Genomic DNA, 18,193 nt, shown 5'->3' with positions numbered 1-18,193 from the left:
ATATCATGCTTGGTAAGATGGAGGGTCGGAGAAAAAGAGGAAGACCCCCAACCAGATAGATTAGCCAGGTGGCATCATTGATGGACTCAAGTGTGGCAGCGGTAGTGAGGTTGGCCCAGGAGCGGACACTGTTTCATTCTGTTGTTCATGGGGTCGCTATGAGTCGGTTCCAACTCGATGGCACCTAACAACAACAACAATATGCATGTGAAAGTTGGACAATGAATAAGGAAGACCTTAGAAGAATTGAAGTATTTGCATTACGGTGTTGAAAAAGAATATTAAAGTGCTATGGACTTCTAAAAAAACAAACAAGTCTGTGTTGGAAGAAGTGCAGTGAGAAAGCTCCTTAAAAGCCATGATGGCCAGACTTGGTCTCTCCTACTCCAGGCACATTGTCAGGAAGGACCAGTTCCCGAAGAAGGACATCATGCTTGGTGAAGTAGTGGGTCAGGGAAAACAGGGGAGAGCCTCCAACGAGATGGGCTGGCACCGTGGCAGCAGCATTGGGCTCAGGTGTAACGAGGACTGGGAGTGTTTCCTTCTGCTGTGTGTAGGGTCATTGTGAGTCGGAGCCTACTTGAAGGCTTGTAAACATGACAGCAATCTTTTCCCGATGGAGCCCTGGTGGTGTAATGCTTAAGCAATTGCCTACCAACTGGAAGATCTGGTGATGTGCTCCCTAAAGACGGTGTTGTTAGGTGCTGTCAGGTCAGTGGTGACTCACTGTGACCCTACACACAACAGAACAAACCACTGCCCGCTCCCGCTCCCGCTCCTGTGAAAGACGGCAGCTGAGGGAACCCTAAGGGGCAGTTCTACTACGTCACAGGGGTCGCTAGGAGTCGCAATGGATTCTGTGGAACCCATCAACATCCACATCTTCTCAAAAGGACAGTAACCACTAGCCGGTTTCCATAAAGGAGTCCTGGTATGGCGCTGTAGACTAAGTGCAAGGTGGGTGCCTCAAACCCATTAGATGCTCCTTAGAAACTCCGACTTGTAATCACTACAGTACCAGAACTCCTTTCAGACACGATACACTTTATAAATCCTATGGACTCAATGGTACTTAACAACAACAACTGTCTCTAGAAAAAGACTGAGGAGGAGGCTGTGTTCCAGAGAAGAAGGTTTATCAGTAATCAGTTCCCTGTAGCAGAGTAGGCTAGGGGGCAGGGCAGGATTCTGCAGCTCTGCGCCGGGCAGGTGCGGCCCCGGCCTGGATCCCACAGCTCACCTGGAAGCGCTCTGCGCCCGGCCTGCACACTCACCTGAAAGTGATCAAGCATCTGCTTCCACGAGAGCAGCAACAGGGATTCCTTCCGGATCTTCTTGGGGATCTCGGAGTAGAGCAGAGAGTTTTCACGGCTGCCATAGGGCATCCCTACGGGGAGAAGGGAGGCAGGGTGGCTCAGAGGGAGAACTCCAGCCCTCCATGCGGGGGTCCCGGGGTCCACGTCCGGCCTATGTGCCTCACACGCAGTCAGCACCCATCAATGGAGGCTTGTGTGGCTAGGACTGTTCGGGCTTCATCAGAGAGTTCAGATCAAGACAGACTAGGAAGAGAGGGCTGGCAAATGACTTTGGACAAACAGCCCATGGCTCATGGATGGCGCAGGACTGGGCAGCGTTTGTCCCGTTGTGCATGAGGCTGCAGCATAGTGGGAACTGACCCAAACATCAACGAAGGACAGGACAGAAAAATGCCCCCCCAGAAAGACCCCTGGCTGAGCAAGGTTGGTCCCCTCTGCTTCTATGATGTGCTGCCAGGTGGCTAGCATCACTCTGACCCCAGAAAGGCCACTAGTGGTCATCATGTTGATTCTGACTCGTGGCACGCCCGTGTGTGGCAGAGCAGAGCTGGGCTCCACAGGGTTTTCCGGGTGTTGCAAAGCCTCCTCCTGAGGTGCCTCTGGTGGGACACAAACCGCCAAACTGTTGGTTAGCAGTTGGACACATTCACTGTTGGGGCCACCCAGGGCTTCCTGGTTTAAGTCTGTAGGCAACAGGCACTCACCCCAAGGTTTTGCTGCTGAGTACCTTTTCCTGAGTCACTAGGAGACACCACACAATGGGACAGACAACAGTATGAAAGAGGGGACAGTATCTGACTCCCCACAAATTAAAGTTGGTCTCTGAGTGTCCTTCTCCATTGATTACTTTTGCCAAGGGCAAAATGAACCTACGATCAGAGCCAGGTAAACTCCATGGGAGGGCACTGGGGAATATGCCTCTAACCTCGGGGTTTCTAGCCTTGCCACTGGTGACATTTACAATGAATCTTTGTCGGGAGCTGTTCTGGGCACTGAGGAGTGTTGGGCAGTATCCCTGGCCTCTGCCCACTTGATGTCAGTACCACCCCCGTCCAGCTGTTACACCCACAAATGTCTCCAGACAATGCCAAGGATCCCCTGAGGGGGCAGAATCACCCTTGACTAAGAGCCCAATTTCATCTGACCGTCTCCTTTTTTTTAAAAAAAACAAGGAGAATACTGATAGCATCTGCCCAGCGAGGACCGCAGGCAGGTCAGATGAAGTAACGAATACAGGTGTACACAGAGTCACTACACCCAAAAGATTGGCCAACGCTCAACCATTGCAGGAGGGAGCATCTGATCAGGAACTAATGAAGCCCAAGCTTCACTGAAGGCCCTGGAGAAAAACAGCCTCCAGGAATTGGCCAAATACCAACCGAGATGTTTCAACAAACAGACATAGCACTGGAGGTACGCACTCTTCTATGCCAAGAAATGTGGAAAACAGTTGCCTGGTCAACCGGATGAAACAGATCCACATTTGTGGATCTAAAGAGAGGTGGCCCAATGGGAAAGAACATGAAAAATTTTAACAGTTTCATTAATATTACATGACAGTAACATTCTGCTGTGGATAATTCAAAAACGGTCTCAGCAGCACACCAACAGGAAAAAGCCCGAAATTGAAGCCAGATTCAGAAGAGAACATGGAATGAGGACTACCACTGCTGACGGCCGGCAGATCTAGGTCGACAGCAGTGAACACCAGAAAGAGGTTTACCTGTGTTTTGCTGATGATGCAAACGCATTCAACTGTGCAAATCATGACAAATTATGGATAACATTGCAAAGAATGGAAATTCCAAAACTCGTAATTCATGCGGAACCAAGAGGCAGTTGTTCAAACGGAACAAGGAGCTAGATACTACGTGGTTTAAAATTAGGAAAAGTGTTGCTGTTAGGATGTATTCTTACACCAGACTCAGTCTGTATTCTGAACAAATAATCAGAGAAGCTGGACTGTATGAAGAATTTAGCATCAGGACTGAACGAAGACTCGTTAACAACTAGCGACGTGCAGATGATAGAATTTTGCTTGTTGAAAAGTAAAGAGGGCTTGAAACATTTTTAAGATAAAAAACTACAGTCTTCAATATGGATTATGCCTCAACATACACAAAACAAAAATCCTCCCAACGGGGCCAATAAGCAATATCATGATCCATAGAGAAAAGTCTAAAGTTGCCAAGGATTTCATTTCACTTGGATCCATAATCAAAGCTCACTGAAGCAGCTGCCAAGAATTAAATGACATATTGCATTGGGCAAATCTGCTGCCAAAGACTTTTTTAAAGAGCAAAGATGTCATTTTAAGGAGTTAGGTGCACCCGACTCCAGCCATAATATTTTCAATCACCTCACGTGCAAGTGAAAGCTGAACACTGAATATGGATGCCGGCATAAGAAATTATGCCTCTGAGTAATGGTGTTGGAGAGGAACATTAAAAGTCCCACGGACTGCCAGCAAAATACATAAATCTGTCTTGGAGAAAGTACAGCCCAGATGCTCCTTAGATGCCAGGGTAGCGAGACTCTGACTCACACTTCAGACATGTTATCAGGAGGGACCAGTCCCTGGAAAAGGACATCATCTTGGGTCAAGTGGAGGGTGAGTGAAAAAGAGGAAGACCCCCCGATGAGATGGACTGGCACAGTGGCAGCAGCAATTGGTTCAAATACAATTGTGAGGATGACGCAGAACTGGGCAGTGTTTCCTCCTGCTGTCCACAGGGTCAGCATGAGTCGGAGCCTGGTCAACAGCAACTGACCACAGGCAACTATGAGCCAAGCCCTCTGCAGAGCACCTGGAATGTGCCATCCCAACAGTTATCAGACCTCAGCAGCACGTTGTCCCCAGCCCTGCGCCCTGCATCTCTAAAGTGGCTGAAGGGGCTCGTTAGCTGGGTTCTCTAAAGAAGCCAAATAAGTGATGCTAATACATGTACATGTAAGGAGATTTTTTACCAAGGAAATGGCTCACACAGTTGTAGAGGTGGCTAGTCTCAAATCCAAGGGTTAGATGAAGAATTGCTGGCAGGCAGACAGGTCCAGCAGGTAAGGAGGCAGGCTGCAGAGGACTCCCAGGTGAGCAGGCCACTGGCTCAACAAGTGGAGGTCGGAGGATGAACCAGATGTAAAACCCAGACCCAACAGAGGGCAAGCAAGGTTTGCCTGAGTGTCTAATATGTTGGAAGCAGGACATGCCCAAGGAAGCATCCTCTCAGTTGACTGGCTCTCACAGCAAACTTCATCATAGCGGTGATCACACTCTATGAGAGTTCATCATGTGGGGTAACTACATCTCAGCTGCCAAACCACGGAGAATCCTGGTCCCACCAAGTGGACACAAAGCCTTAACTACCACAGAGTTGATGCTTTCCTTCTTCCTTAAGAAGCTCTGATGGCACTGTGGATAATATTGCAAAGAATGGAAATTCCATACTGCTGACAGCCAGGGCGGTGGTTCAAACCCACCTGCCACTCCTAACTCTCTAGAGGGTCACTATGAACAGTGACAGATAAAATCATGATGTCTCTTCCCACCCCATCCTCCATCTGTCCGTGTGGTACTATGGTGACTCTCATGTGGCTGAAAGCTCTGCCTCCGGGATTTCAGATACTAGCAGGTCACCTACGGTGGACAGGTCTCAGCAGAACCTTCAGACTCAGACTAAGAACAGCTAGGTGATCTCTTCCTGGGTTTCCACAGAACACTGTCCGATGGAGCGCTGGGAGCTGAGCCCCGGGTCGGAAGTCTCTCAGAGTACATGGTGGCCACAGCCCTGGACTAGGACAGAGCAGTGGCCATGGGTGGCATGGGATGGGGCAGCGTTTGGTTCCGTTGTATGTGGGGCCACCCTGAGTCGAAGCCGACTCAACATCCCTGGCATCTTAACCCAAGCACAACAAGAGGGCATCAAAAAGTTTATGAAAAATTCCACTTTTCCATTGTTGGAAGACTCCACACGAAAGTGTCTTGGATTTGATGGGCCACTGTCTTATTGCTAATAATGCTAACCCAGAAATAGACGAGGCATCTCCAGTAAGTCTGTTTCCCCTCCTCTGTGCCGCCCAGTGTGGAGCACACAGCAGCTAGCTGGCAGGGTGACTTGTGGCGGCCTGGGATGTGATGCTGGCTAACGATCACTGACCGAAAGCCCCTCTTTTGATCCTTTTGATGCTGGCTCTTTCAAGGAGAAGGCTGGGTTTGGTGCTATCCAAGACCTCCTCATGCATGCCCATTTCCTTTTCCTGAGAGAGAGAGAGAGAGAGAGAGAGAGGAGAGGCACTTCCGGAATCTTCTTAGGTGTCACTGAGTCTGCACCTCCAAAGCTCAAGTTCTATCAGACCTGTTTGTTTATGTGTGCTGTGACATGCACAGTCTCTGACTGGTACAAATGGTGAACGTGCTCAGATGTTGACCAAAAGCTTGGTGATTCGAGTCCACCCAGAGGTGCGTCACAAGAAAGGGCTGGCAACCTTCCCCAAAGTCAGCCATTGGAAGCCCTCTGGAGCATAGTTCTACTCTGACCCACATGGAGGTGCCGGGAGCTGGTGTCAACTCAGTGCAACTGGTTCTTAGTGAGGCAAGTGACATGTCTTTCCGTTTATGATCAAGCTTGCCTATGGAGTACAGTAAGTGTAAGAAAAGAAGGTTTAACGGGAACTACTGGGTTCACAGGTCTCGTTTTGCAGTCAGTCTGGATGGGAATGGCTGAAGTACTGGACATGCTGACCACCTGACCTCTCAGCTCCACAACCTGAGCCTGTCATTCACGGCTGGTAGCATAAGCCCACTCCTGCCCATCCACACTACCCATGGGGCTCTGCTCCTTCTTCTCATGTTCACACAAGTGGGGAAGATGGTCATGTGACACGTGAGTCCAGTGAGACGCGGTGTCCACGACAGGCAAAGAGCAAAGACAAGAGAGTAGATTACTGGCTGTCTAGAAACTAGAGGGCAGGGAAAGGGGAGTGACTGCTAACAGCCCAGGATTTCTTTTTGGGGTGACGAGAACCTTCTGGAGCTAGGCAGAGGTGATGGTTGCACAGAATTACTAAATGCCACTGAAATGGACACTTGGAAATGATTAAAATGGTGAATGTTACTTTATCTGTTGTTGTTAAGTGTTGCTGAGTCGGTTCTGACTCATAGTGACCCTGTATAGGGTTTCCGAGAAGCGGCTGGTGAGTTTGAACCACCAACCTTGTGGTTCAAACTGACCTTGCGATCCAGTGCTTATCCTATAGCACGAAGTTCTGATACAACTTAGGTGAACTTTATTAACAACATTCTTGGTGAAAGAAGCCAGATACAAAACGCCAGACATTATAGGATTCCAGTCTAATGAAAAGTCAAATCCATAGAAACAGAAGGTGGATTAGAGACTGCCTAGTCCTGGTGTGGCGCTGTGGGTTAATGCGCCAGACTGCAATGCCGTTTGAACTGCAAAGTCGGCAGTTCAAGCCCACCAGTGGCTTCTTGGAAAGCCTATACAGGGTCACTATGGGTTGGAACCGACTCGTTGGCACTTCACAACAACAACCAGGGCTTGGGTGAAGGAGCCTTGAAGGCACAACGATTACGTGTTTGTCTGCTAACCAAAACGCTGGAGTTTCAAACCCCCCCTGCAGCTCCACGGGGGGACGGCCTGGCAATCTGCCTCTATAAAAATGAGTTTAAGAAACCCCACGGGGCAGTTCCATCACCTGGTGTCACGATGATGGCACTCAATGACAACACTGATAACACGCTACAACATGGATGAACACTGCAAACATCACACTGAGTGGAAGAAACTAGACAAAAAGGCCACACCGCACAGGACTACACTGCTGTGAATGTCCACAACAGGCAAATGCGTACAGACAGTGGGCTAGTGGTCATCGGCTTGGGGATGAGGAAGTGACTATGAATGGTGGTGGTGGTGGTGGTGGGGGGGAGTGCCTTTTTTAAATGATGGGAATGTTCTGGAACTAGAAAGCAGTGACGCTGCACAACACTGCGTGTGCCGAGAACCAAGAGTTTCACACCTTGAAGAGAGAACTGCATGGTACGTGCATTTTTCCATTTTTGAAAAAAAAAAGCACAGAACAGGCGGCGCTGTGGGAAGCTAGGAGGGCGCGGGCAGCTTTCCAGCCAGCAGCGCCTGCCTGGGGACAGCCCCTTTCCACAGGGACTTTCTGGAACAGCCGGAGCCTTCCAAACAGGAAGTTAAATGGTGGCCGTGCCAAGGACATGGGAGTCACCTCCCTCCAAGTGGATTAATAAGTGATCACACCTCATGGCCCAAATAGCACTTCCTGGCATGCGCCACTGCTGGTACCAGTGACACTGCACGGTGTGCAGGATGGCAGAATTCCAGGGTCACCGCCCTGCCCTGGCCACCTCCCCTCCACTGGGGAGACAGGACCCATCCCCAACACCCCAGGACTGAGCAAACACCATTTCCAATCACAGTGGCTACAAGGAGGATCCCGAAGGGGCACGTGACCCATACTGCGCCAGAGTTCTCCCTGGGATCACCACTAGGCTATGGGCAGAGAGGGGCTCTCCCTGTCCCTTCTGAGGGGCACCAAGTGTGGTTCTGCAGCCCACAGAGGAGACGTGGGTGCAAGTGGGAGAGGGGACGACCAGACAAGGAGGGCGAGAGGTAGAGCTCCTGGGTCCCCATCCATCTTCCTGGGCCCAAGGGCTGACATGCTGCCTCCTCTGCTGGTCGGGTGGGCAACCTAGTCTCCTGGAACTTCAAGGCAGGGTTGAGCTGACCATGTGGCCCCTTTATGTCCAGTCCAAACGTCCTCTGAGTGCCACTGTCATCTGGGTGCAGACAGGCCCAGGTAAGCAGGATGAGTGATATGTGCTCGGGGCAATGGTGAGAGGCCCCAGAGGTGAAACGAGGAGGCCGAATGACACCCAAGCACCCAAGGGTGCACAGCGTCATCCTGACAGATCCGATGGCTCAGGCCTGGGAGGCTCAACTGCTCTGTGTGCTCTTGTCTGCAGTTACTCCCTACCCGTCGGGTTGGATCCTCAGTATCCCCACGTACAATGAGGATCCTCCTATCTCCTAACAACATGGCACAAAGGCCACAGCTGATTAGACAAAGACCTACCAATCAATTGATATCTGATGTATGTTAGCCAATCCAAATTCCCCTCCTGGAATTGTGGATTGGGAGAAAGAGAGCCTGTTTCTGCTTGTGGCGGGGAACTAGGACAGGAAGTTGCAGAGGTGAGAGAGGATGAAGGGCCTCGTGGAGGGGTCAGACAACAGAAGCCTAGGCCTCTAGAAGGTTCCAACTCTGACTTGCAGCTGCTCTGAGGTGTGGCTGCAAGCAGTCCAGGTGAACTTTCTGTCCCTGGGTGCTGTCAGACGCCCCAGCATCCTCATTGTAGGGCTCCCTTGGTGACTCCAAGCTAGTTTCAGAGGATTCTTGTTCAGCAGCATGAGGGTGGAGTAGTGGCCTCCCCCAAAGGAAAGATAGCCACATCTGTCCTCATCTCCAGACCTGTGAAAGTCACCTAGCATGGCAAAAAGGGGTCTTCAGATGAAATGTCAAGGACCCTAGATGGCCTGGGTGGGCCCTAAACAGTCACAAGTGACCTCATGTGAGGGAGCAGAAGATGAGGGAGTGAGGCAGTCACAAGCCCAGGCACCCTGCAGTCACCAAGCGCTGGAAGAGGCAAGAGCAGGGGGTCCTTTCCTGGAGCTTCCGGAGGGAACATGGCCCTGCTGACACACCGTTGTCAGATGCCCTCACGTCAGTTCCAACTCACAGTGACCCGATACACAAGAGAACAAAACCCTGCCCGGTCCTGGGCCATCCTCACAATCCTTGCTGACTGACCCACTGTTACAGCCACTGTGTCAACCCATTTTGTTGAGGGGCTTCCTCTTTCTCACTGACCCTTTTCCTTTGCCAAGCATGATGTCCTTCTCCAGCGACTGGTCCCTTCTGACAATGTGGCCAAAGTATGTATTTCTTCCATGACACATTGGTTTGTTCTTCTGACAGTCCAGGGTACCTTCAATATTCTTCAAGTACACTGTAACTGAAAAGCATTGGTTCTTGAGTCTTCACTATGCACTGTCCAGCACAGGGTGGAGTCGGCTGGTCCTTAGTCCTCACAATGACTTACGCCAGGGCCCATAAGAGGAGACCTTTCTGTGAGTGTGCCTTGTCACAGCAGCTGCACGGAACCCACACATACACTCAGAACCGGAACATGAGCACACGGTCCAAGATGGGACACGTCAGGAGGCGGCACTGGGGCAGCCCTCTGGAGAGCCGACCGGCCGGCCTCATCCCAGGAGACATGCAGTTCGACAGGTCAGCTCTCTGTTGGGGAGAAACTTGAAACATTTCCAACCCTAGTTTTTTCTAGGCTGGAGTTGGCCAACTTTTCTCGTAAAGGTCCAGAGAGGGATAATTTCTGTCTGAGGCCACACGGCCTCTGTTGTAACTCATGATGTCTCGAAAGCACTGCGGAACAGGTATGGCTACATGCCAATAAAATCTCGCTTACAAAATCCGACGGCCAGTGTTGGCAGACCTGGGTTTCCAACTGTTTCTGTGTGTGGCCAGACCATTACCTTGTCTCCACAGAAATCTGTCCACGGGGAGCAATAACGTCACCTACGGGACAGGGATGGGAAGGCCAGCTGCCATCACTGCAGGCTAGCCTCTCAGGGCAAACTAGATCCTCAAGAAATAGTGTTCATTCGTTCATTCAAGTATTTGCTGAGGGCCTGACCATGGGCCAAGATGCCCTAATGCGACACTCGACTAGCAAACGGTTCAGTGCTCGACTACAAATCAAAAGGGTGATATCTGAACCTTCCCAGAGGTGCTGCGAAAGAAAGGCCTGGCAACTTACATTCCAAAAGTCAGCTGTGGATTTAGCTGCATTAGTAAATCAGTCCACCTTGAGAGTTGTGCTCTCATGACCTCTGTCTCTAGGGGGTCAGATTGGCAGGGGTAGGTCAGACAGAAGGTCAGATAGGAAGCTTAGGGGCCGGTGAGCTTATGCTTATGGGGGAGGGAAAACTCGGAAACAGGGGGGCAAGAATGAGTCATATATGGGGAAACTGCTGAAGGGGTGTGTACTCAATGCACGTACAGCATCCTCAGCAACACCAAATGAAAAGCCACCGGAAACCCTCGGGCGCAGAGCTCTACTCTGACCCACAAGGGGTCTCCGTGAGGCAGAGTTATTAACTCAATGGCAGCTGGGGTACTTGGGCTCTGTTGTGGGTGTGAGGACAGGCAGACCAACCTGAATTAATCCTAGAGCTGCCCTTCCCCTGGGCCTGGGGTTCTAAGTCAGGGCTACTCTACCCCGTGGGTGGCACTGGGTGATATCTGGAAACACCTGTGGATGCCACAATGCAAGGTGCTGCTGGTGTCAAATGGGTGAAGGCCACAGATGCTGCTCACCACGCTACCATACACAGGAGGGCCTACTCCAGAGAAGGATGCGGCCCAAGACATCAAGTGTGCAGAAGGGGAGGGGCCTGGTCTGATGACAACCACCAGACGCAATGCTACTTTCACATGAGACGAGAGGAACTAGATGGTGCCCAGTGACCTTGAATGTTCTGATCAGAGATACCATAAAACGATCCTGATCGAAAGGAAGGAAATGGAGAACAGAATTTCAAATTCACACAGACTCTGGACTTTCCGGAATCATGGAAGCTTGATGAACCCCGAAACTACAGCCCTGATATCGTCTTTATACCTTAAACCGAAGTATCTCCTGAAGTCTTCTCAAAAGCAAACAATACTATCACTTACGGAGTCAACAAGGTTGTCTGCCTTGAGCACAGTGCTCTGTACAATCTCCCCCTCTGGGGACTCAAACTGACAAGTCACTAGAAAGGTCAGACAGGAAGCTCAGGGGCAATGAGTTTACGGTCACCAGGGAGGAACCACTCAAAAAGCGACAGCGAGGATGGTTGCACTCCAAGAACATCATCCGTGTCACTGAATTGGACATGGAGGTGTGTGTTCTGCTGACTCCTAGAAGGAACTGCTCAGTCCTGCTTTGTGAGACCTTCCAGCAAAGTGGGCCAACAGCCATGCACCGTGCAGACACGGCTTGCCCACCTCCCTCAACCTTCAGCCGTCCCTGGTCTGGCTGCAGAGGCTACCCAAGAGCCTCAGGCCTGACCTGTGCCCAAAGGGGAACACAATTCCCTGAGAAGGTGTCGCAAGCTGTGTTCCTGAGGCTGCCTGGCCACTCACTTGAGGAGGAGGGAAGGATTAGCCACAAGCGTGCTTACCCAGGCATCTAGAGCAGGGACGACAGCATGTGGCAAGCCACCCCTTATTGTCAGCCACGATTACGCAAGTAAAGTGCCTTTGCTTGAGCCTCAGAATCCTGCTTAACATAGCACCTGGAGCAAGCAAACGACTGGATTCCTGCAATGCAGCTCTGAGCCCAGGCCTATCTTCCTCCACCTGGATGAGGGTTCTAACACTATCTTAAAGGCTTGTACCCCAAACCATGGTGCTACAGAAAGGAGTGCTCGCCACACCCCTGACAGTCACATGGACCCTCCCTCCTCCCCTTTCAGCTTCCCAAGTGGGTAGGGACTCCTGGGACCTACTTAGGGGAACGCAAGGCCTTGGTCCCAGTCCCAGGGGTGCCTGGCTTACCCAGGTAATACAGGCGGTGCGAGTGGGGGCCCGCCTCATCCGTCTTCTGCACAAACTGGAAGTCGTGGGGTGCCTTGTTGACGATGAGGCCTGAGTACTTGCGGCTGCCGTGGATGATGCCCCGAAGTCCTTCCCATGAGTGCTTCTGCACCTGGAAACGGGCTCCTGGCTCCTCCATCCCCACTGCATCAGCCCGCTCCAATGACGGTGACTCCGCCACCGCGGCCATCCTGGCCGCCCCCTCAGAACTCAGCGAGAAGCTGTGAGGAAAAGTGGGAGATGTTGAGAAGCGAAAGGTGTGTCCCCATCAGCCATCGCCCAGTGCTTCACAATGGTTCTAGGATCTCTCTGCTTCTCCCAAACACCATGCCTAAAGGCCAAGCCACTGTCGCTTAAATGGTTTTAACCACTCCATAACCAGTCTCCCTAAATCCCTTGCAAATTTGGTCCCAGGACACAAAATCTCACCTGGTTCCCCAGAGCTAAAGTCCAAATCCCCAGATGTCCCTGGTAAGCTCTTCCCCCTCCTCATGATGCCCCCGGGCCTGTGCACACACTGCCCCTCCCACTGGCAACTCTCTTTCTCTCTTTTTCCTTGACTGACTTTTAATATGGTCTCAGGCCAAACACCAGGTTCCCAGAAACCTCCTACCACCCCCAACACTGAAGCATTTCTCCCCATTATCTCTCGTGACTCGATTCACAGTAGCTCCACCCTTGTCAGGTAAAACTGTGCTCAGAAGTCGATTACCAGGCTTTCCTTCTAAGGTGCCTGCCTCTGGGTGCTCTAATCTAACCTTTGGGTGAATGTTTTCACATACTCCCTGGCTTCCCCCATCTTTCAGCATTTTCAGGGGACCTCTGCTTGCTTCACACCTGCTGTCCCCCTGCCCGTCTCCATCAAGGATGCATCATCCTTAGAACCTCCCGGACAGCAGGCACAGCGTCTGTTCTGGATAGTTGAGGCCAGGAGGGCCTGCAGGAAATACAGTCACCCCAGAACAAAGGCCTGGACACCAGGAACGAGCATCTTAACGCCATCACCCGGGCTGGCAGTTTGTTGTCCCTCTGGGGAGAGACCTTGGCCTATACTGGGGTGCCCAGAATAACAGGGAGCCATCAGGGCTAATACAAATGTGGGGGAGGGAACCAAAGTGTGCCCCCACCCCTTTTCACCTAAGAGGCTTCTGAACCCAGAGCTGTTACTGCTACTGCTACTACCACAACCAGGCCCAGCCCAGCTAGACCAATATTTGTTCAAAGAAATCTAAACATAGCACAGCGCCTGCTTCGAGAGGTGCCTGGGCAGCCCGGTGAGGAAAGCAGCAGGAAGCTGGCCAGCCCCACTCTCAGCAGATGCCATGGGGCCTGAGGACCCACTCGGAGGGCCGAGCCTGGCAGCACCTTATTCTCTGGGAGCCATGGGTTCGCTCCCGAGATGGGATCGAAGGCTGGTGGTTGGAACCCAACCGGAGGTGCTGCTGAAAAAAGACCTGGCAATCAGCTTCTGAAAACCCAGCCACTGCCAACCCTATGGAGCACAACTCTACTCTGCACACCTGGGGTTGCTGTAGTGGGCGTGGCCTCGGCAGGACCTTATGAGAACAATAGCAGTGGTGTAGGGCAGCCAGGGTCGGGGAAGGAGAATCCCAGAAATGAAGAGCAAGCTGGAATCTCCCTTGACTCTGCTGCAGAGGGCTTTGCCCGGGGTCAGCAGGTCAGCAGGAGAGCCCCTCTAGCCCCAGAGCCACCTCTGTGGGGAAAGGACGCCGCACGCTTCAAGAGTGGGGACGAGATGCGAGCTGACTGAGCACCTCCCTCCGCTATGGGTGAGGAAACCAAGGTTAAGCACCAAGGGAAAGAGGTAGCCCCCCAAGGCGTTTTGGGAGCCTGGCTGCACCCCGCACAGCAGAGGGTCCTGGGGATCAAGCGGCAGACCAGGACCAAGGGCTGCCTCAAAGAGCCCCAGGGGTGGCAGGGACATCTCAGGCAGGGGAAGCAGATGCCACCCCAGCCATAGGGTGCACAGAACACAAGCCATCAGAAAATATGGCCAACAGCAAACACACTCAACTGCGAACTGAATGGTTGAAGGTTCGAGTCCACCCAAGGTACCTCAGAATAAAGGTCTGATGATCTGGAAAATCCGCCACTGAAAACCCTACAGAAGGTAGCATCCTCTGACACACATGGGCACCATGAGTCAGAGGCATCTTAGTGACAGCTGGTGGGGGGTTATGGGTAGTCTTGGGAGGCTGGTAAAGAGCAGGCTGGCATGTCCTTCCTGCCCACCAGCCCAGAGACGGCACAGGGAGTCCGGTTCCTCTGGGGACAGAACTGAAGACACGGCCCAGCACACTGTAGGCCTGTCAGGGCTCTGAAGCCACGCATGCCCTACTGGTGAGGGGGGGCAGGGAATGAGAGCCCCCAGGGCCAAATGCAGACTCCCAGGCCTGCAGCCCAGCTGGTGGGCTGGTGGGAGCTGCTGGACTGGATGTTCTCAGAGGCCAGACTGGAACCAGCCTGTGCTCACGACCAGCCCAGAATACAGGCTAGGGACCCCTCTGACCAGCCAAAGCCCCTTCTTATTCCAAAACAAAACCACTAACGCCTGAGCACTCCATCTGCAAATCTGGGTGTTGTGTGCCCTGAAGTCAGTTCTGACTCACAACAGCCCTGTGTAGGGTTTCCAAGGAGCAGCTGGTAGATGTGAACTACTGACCTTACAGTTAGCAGTCCAGTGCTTACCCTAGAGCACCACCAGCGGTCCTCCAAATTCACAGGGCCCGTTTATATCCACGGAGACACTGAACGGCGCCAATGATGACACACTCAACTAGAGCTGAAAGGTTGGCCGTCTGGCCCCACTCAGAGGCTCCTCAGAAGGCAGACCTGGTGAACTACTTCTAAAAGGGTCCCAGCCTTGAAAACCACATAAAGCAGCTCGACCCCCCCCCCCCACACACACACACACACAGGGGCGCCAAGGGTATCAGGAGTCAGAATCAACTAGATGGCACCTCCTAACAGATCTATTTCTATTACACACAACAATAAAAACCCTTGCCTGGGGCGGCTGTCCTCAGCGCAGGAAGCAAAAGCACAACCCAGGAGACGGGAAATGAAAGGGAGCATGGTGAGAAGCCTGGGGAGCCTTCTAGAGGGACTGCGCCTCCCAGCCGGGCGGGAGCTGGGTGTTCTCCGGGCCCACACTTAGCTCAGCATGCTGGGAGAAGGCCCAGGTGAGCAGAGAGTGGTCCTAAAGCCCCGCTGGGTCATTTTTTAAATCCAGCTCCTCCTGCCAGGGTTTTCAACTCAAGAGTTGACACAGCTGGGAAGAGGGCAGATTCCAAGCCACTTAACTCAAGGCCACCAGCCCAGCCTGCCAACAGGTAGAACGCCTTCGGAGCCTAGTGCCCAGCCCAGCCCAGCCCAGCACTCCAGCCCTCAGGGACCTCAGTCAGGGCATCTGCCCTCTTGGGCTTCTGTTACGGATTCGGTCAGGCTCATCACAAGGAACACTGAGGGGAAGCCGCGGTCCTAGGAACTGACACGTCTGTGAGCAGTCAACCAGAGTGATCCGGCCGGAGGGGAGCAGAGCCAGACAGAGGCTGCTTAGTGGGTGCAAGGGTGGGGGGTATTGTGTGTCTACTCTGTATGTGACAGGTGGGGACCTGTCCTGTGTGAGTGTATGTGTGTGAGAGAGAGAGAGAGAGAGAGAGAGAGGAGTGGGGACCTGCCCTGTGAGTGTGAGTGTCTGTGTGTGAGAGAGAGAGGGGTGGGGACCTGCCCTGTGTGTTCAAGTCTACCCAGAAACATCTCAGGAGAGGCCTAGTTGATCTACTTCCAAAATCTCAGTCCCTGGAAACTCTGGCATGTCGTTCTGAGTTGGGGTCACCTCCAGAGCAACTGATGTATTGGTTTTCCAGTCAGTACCTAGTCAGTGCCCAGTCCAAGTTCTTGCAGGCCCAAGACTCAGGAGGGAGGGAGAGAGGAAGGGACACTGTATTTTCTCCACAGACTACGTCCACAGTGATTCTTTGTTGGTGGTATGTCACTAAATCAGTTCCATCTCTTTGGGACCCTGCATAGGGTTTCCAAGGCTGGAAATCTTTATAGGAACAGAGTAACTGGTAGCTTCGAACCACTGACCTTGCAGTTAACAGTCCAGTTTGTAATCCTCTACACTCCCAGGGATCCTGGAGGCCACCTTTTCCCATCACCCCCTTCTTGCCTCTCTCACTAACAGCAGAGTCAGAGAGAACTGGACAGTGTTCCCTTCCCGAGATCCGTTCTCCAACTCCAGGAATTTCCGAGGCTCTTTCATTGAATGCCAGGTCTGGGCACGCGAGACTGCCTGCTGCCCTGTGCTAGACACGTAGAGTTCTGCTGCGTCCTCACGCTGACCTTGGGAGCTGGCTCTGGGGGCAGCCTCATCTTGGAGACTAAAAAGGGTACAGAGAGCTGGAATGGGCTGCCCGGTGGCACTCCAAAGCCTGCGTCCTAACCACCAGGCCCAGGAACCTAGGAAGGCGCAAAGGGCTAAGCGCTTGACTCTCAGCGAGGAAGCTAGTGGTTCAAAGCTATCCAGAGACACCGAAGAAGAATGGCCTGGCATCTACTTATGAAACTCAACCTTTGAAAACCTATGGAGCACAGTAACACTCTGACACAAACTGGGTTGCCATGAAACAGAATCAATTGACAGCAACATACAATAACCAAGAAATAGGCCTCACCACTAGGCCAGGGGGTGCTATACCCTTCCAAAAGACACTGAGAGGTGGGGACATCTCTGGGTGACACACCTTAGGGGACATTACTTACACCGATACACCAAATAGGTGGAAGCCAGGAATGCTGCCCCATGTCCCACAGTGCCCAGGATGCCCACCCCACAGAAGAATCTGGCCCCCATAGTAGCAGTGCTGAAGTACAGAAATCTACATTAGTTATTTAGAAAACATTGAGTTTGGTTCCCTGCTCACCCATCCACCAAAATAAACTTCCGCTGGGTCAGACAATGTCAACCAGGAGGACCCTCCCGCTCCTGGGATTCCCTCCTTTCCCCTCCCCAACTTGATTCGTGGACCTCAATGCAGGTAGCGTCCTAGAACGTCAGGGGGTCAGATGATGATGGGACGTGGAGTCTCTTGGGGGGTCAGTGGAATCCCTTAACCCAGGAGTCCTGACCCAGGGTGATTCTGGGCCATGTCTGGGACATTTCTGGCTCTCATAACTGGCACAGTGGGGGTGGGAGGATGGGAAGCTACTGGCATCAAGTGAGTAGAGACCAGGGCTGCTATAGTGCCCATAATAACAGCACATCCCCTCACCCACATTACCCAGAACTGCACCTTGGGGGATCACGGGGTAGGGAGAAAACCAGCAGACGCAGACGACAGCCCCCCACCCCCACCCCCACCCCCATCAGAGGCCAGGATCCTGTATGGCGTCCCCACCCAGGTGAGGACCTCAGGGCCCTGCCACCTACCTTCTCCAACCTCCTGTGTCCTCGTTGTCCGGGCGCAACTTCTTAACCTTCCGCATGAACCACCTGGCAGCTTTTGGCACGGTGAGAGCCTGAGGGGGAGAGAGAGGAGAGGCTGTGTGTGTGGCCAAAATTCCAGGGACCCAAGCTCCTAGCCCCCTCCCATCTTTCTCTTTCTGGGTGGCCACCAGGGACAGCCCTGTGCTAAGGGTGTTCACAGAGGTGGCTGCTCCAGGCCCAGACCTGAAACGGGAGAGGGTGCTCAGCATTTGCCCGAAACCAACATTCTTTTCTCTGAGCAAGTGACTCCCAGGACACCACCTACAGGACACTCAACAGAGACCTCCAAATCCCTTGCTGGGGGTCCTACTGCTTCCTTCCTCTCCCTTAACCTCACCCTCTCCTTCCCCCCAGAGCCTTTGCACTTGCTGCCCATCCCTCAGCCCGGTCTCAGTCTGATCTCTTTGGAGGTTTTTCTGGATACGCAGTTAAGGCCATCCCAAGACCTGGTCTTTCTGTGCGACACTTGATCTAGGAAGTGATCCTCACCCAGCGGGGCACTTTGCCACACTGGGAAACATTTATGGGGGTCACGACTGGGACATGGATGCTATAGGAATTGATTGTGCAGAGACCAGGACGCCCCACCAAAGAAGCACATGCTATGAATGCCCACAGTGCCAAGCGGGGAGGGACTATGTTACATTTGGGAAACAAC

General features: G+C 52.6%; 1 protein-coding gene across 1 annotated transcript in view; it reads right to left on the bottom strand.

Annotated features, from left to right (window-relative positions):
- Positions 1-17,534, bottom strand: part of DPP9 (dipeptidyl-peptidase 9) — a 62,292-nt gene extending 44,758 nt beyond the window's left edge. Inside the window, exons 1-3 of the mRNA XM_006868919.1 lie at positions 17,479-17,534; positions 11,985-12,244; positions 1,275-1,387 (exon numbers count right to left, since the gene is read on the bottom strand). Of these exons, the coding sequence (XP_006868981.1) occupies positions 1,275-1,387; positions 11,985-12,244; positions 17,479-17,534 (429 nt within the window). The remainder of the gene's footprint in view (positions 1-1,274; positions 1,388-11,984; positions 12,245-17,478) is intronic.
- Between the last annotated feature and the right edge of the window lie 659 nt (positions 17,535-18,193).

The sequence above is a fragment of the Chrysochloris asiatica genome, unplaced genomic scaffold (assembly GCF_000296735.1).
Source record: "Chrysochloris asiatica unplaced genomic scaffold, ChrAsi1.0 scaffold00125, whole genome shotgun sequence".
NCBI classification, from domain to species: Eukaryota; Metazoa; Chordata; class Mammalia; order Afrosoricida; family Chrysochloridae; genus Chrysochloris; species Chrysochloris asiatica.
This window is presented reverse-complemented; position numbering and strand designations above follow the sequence as displayed.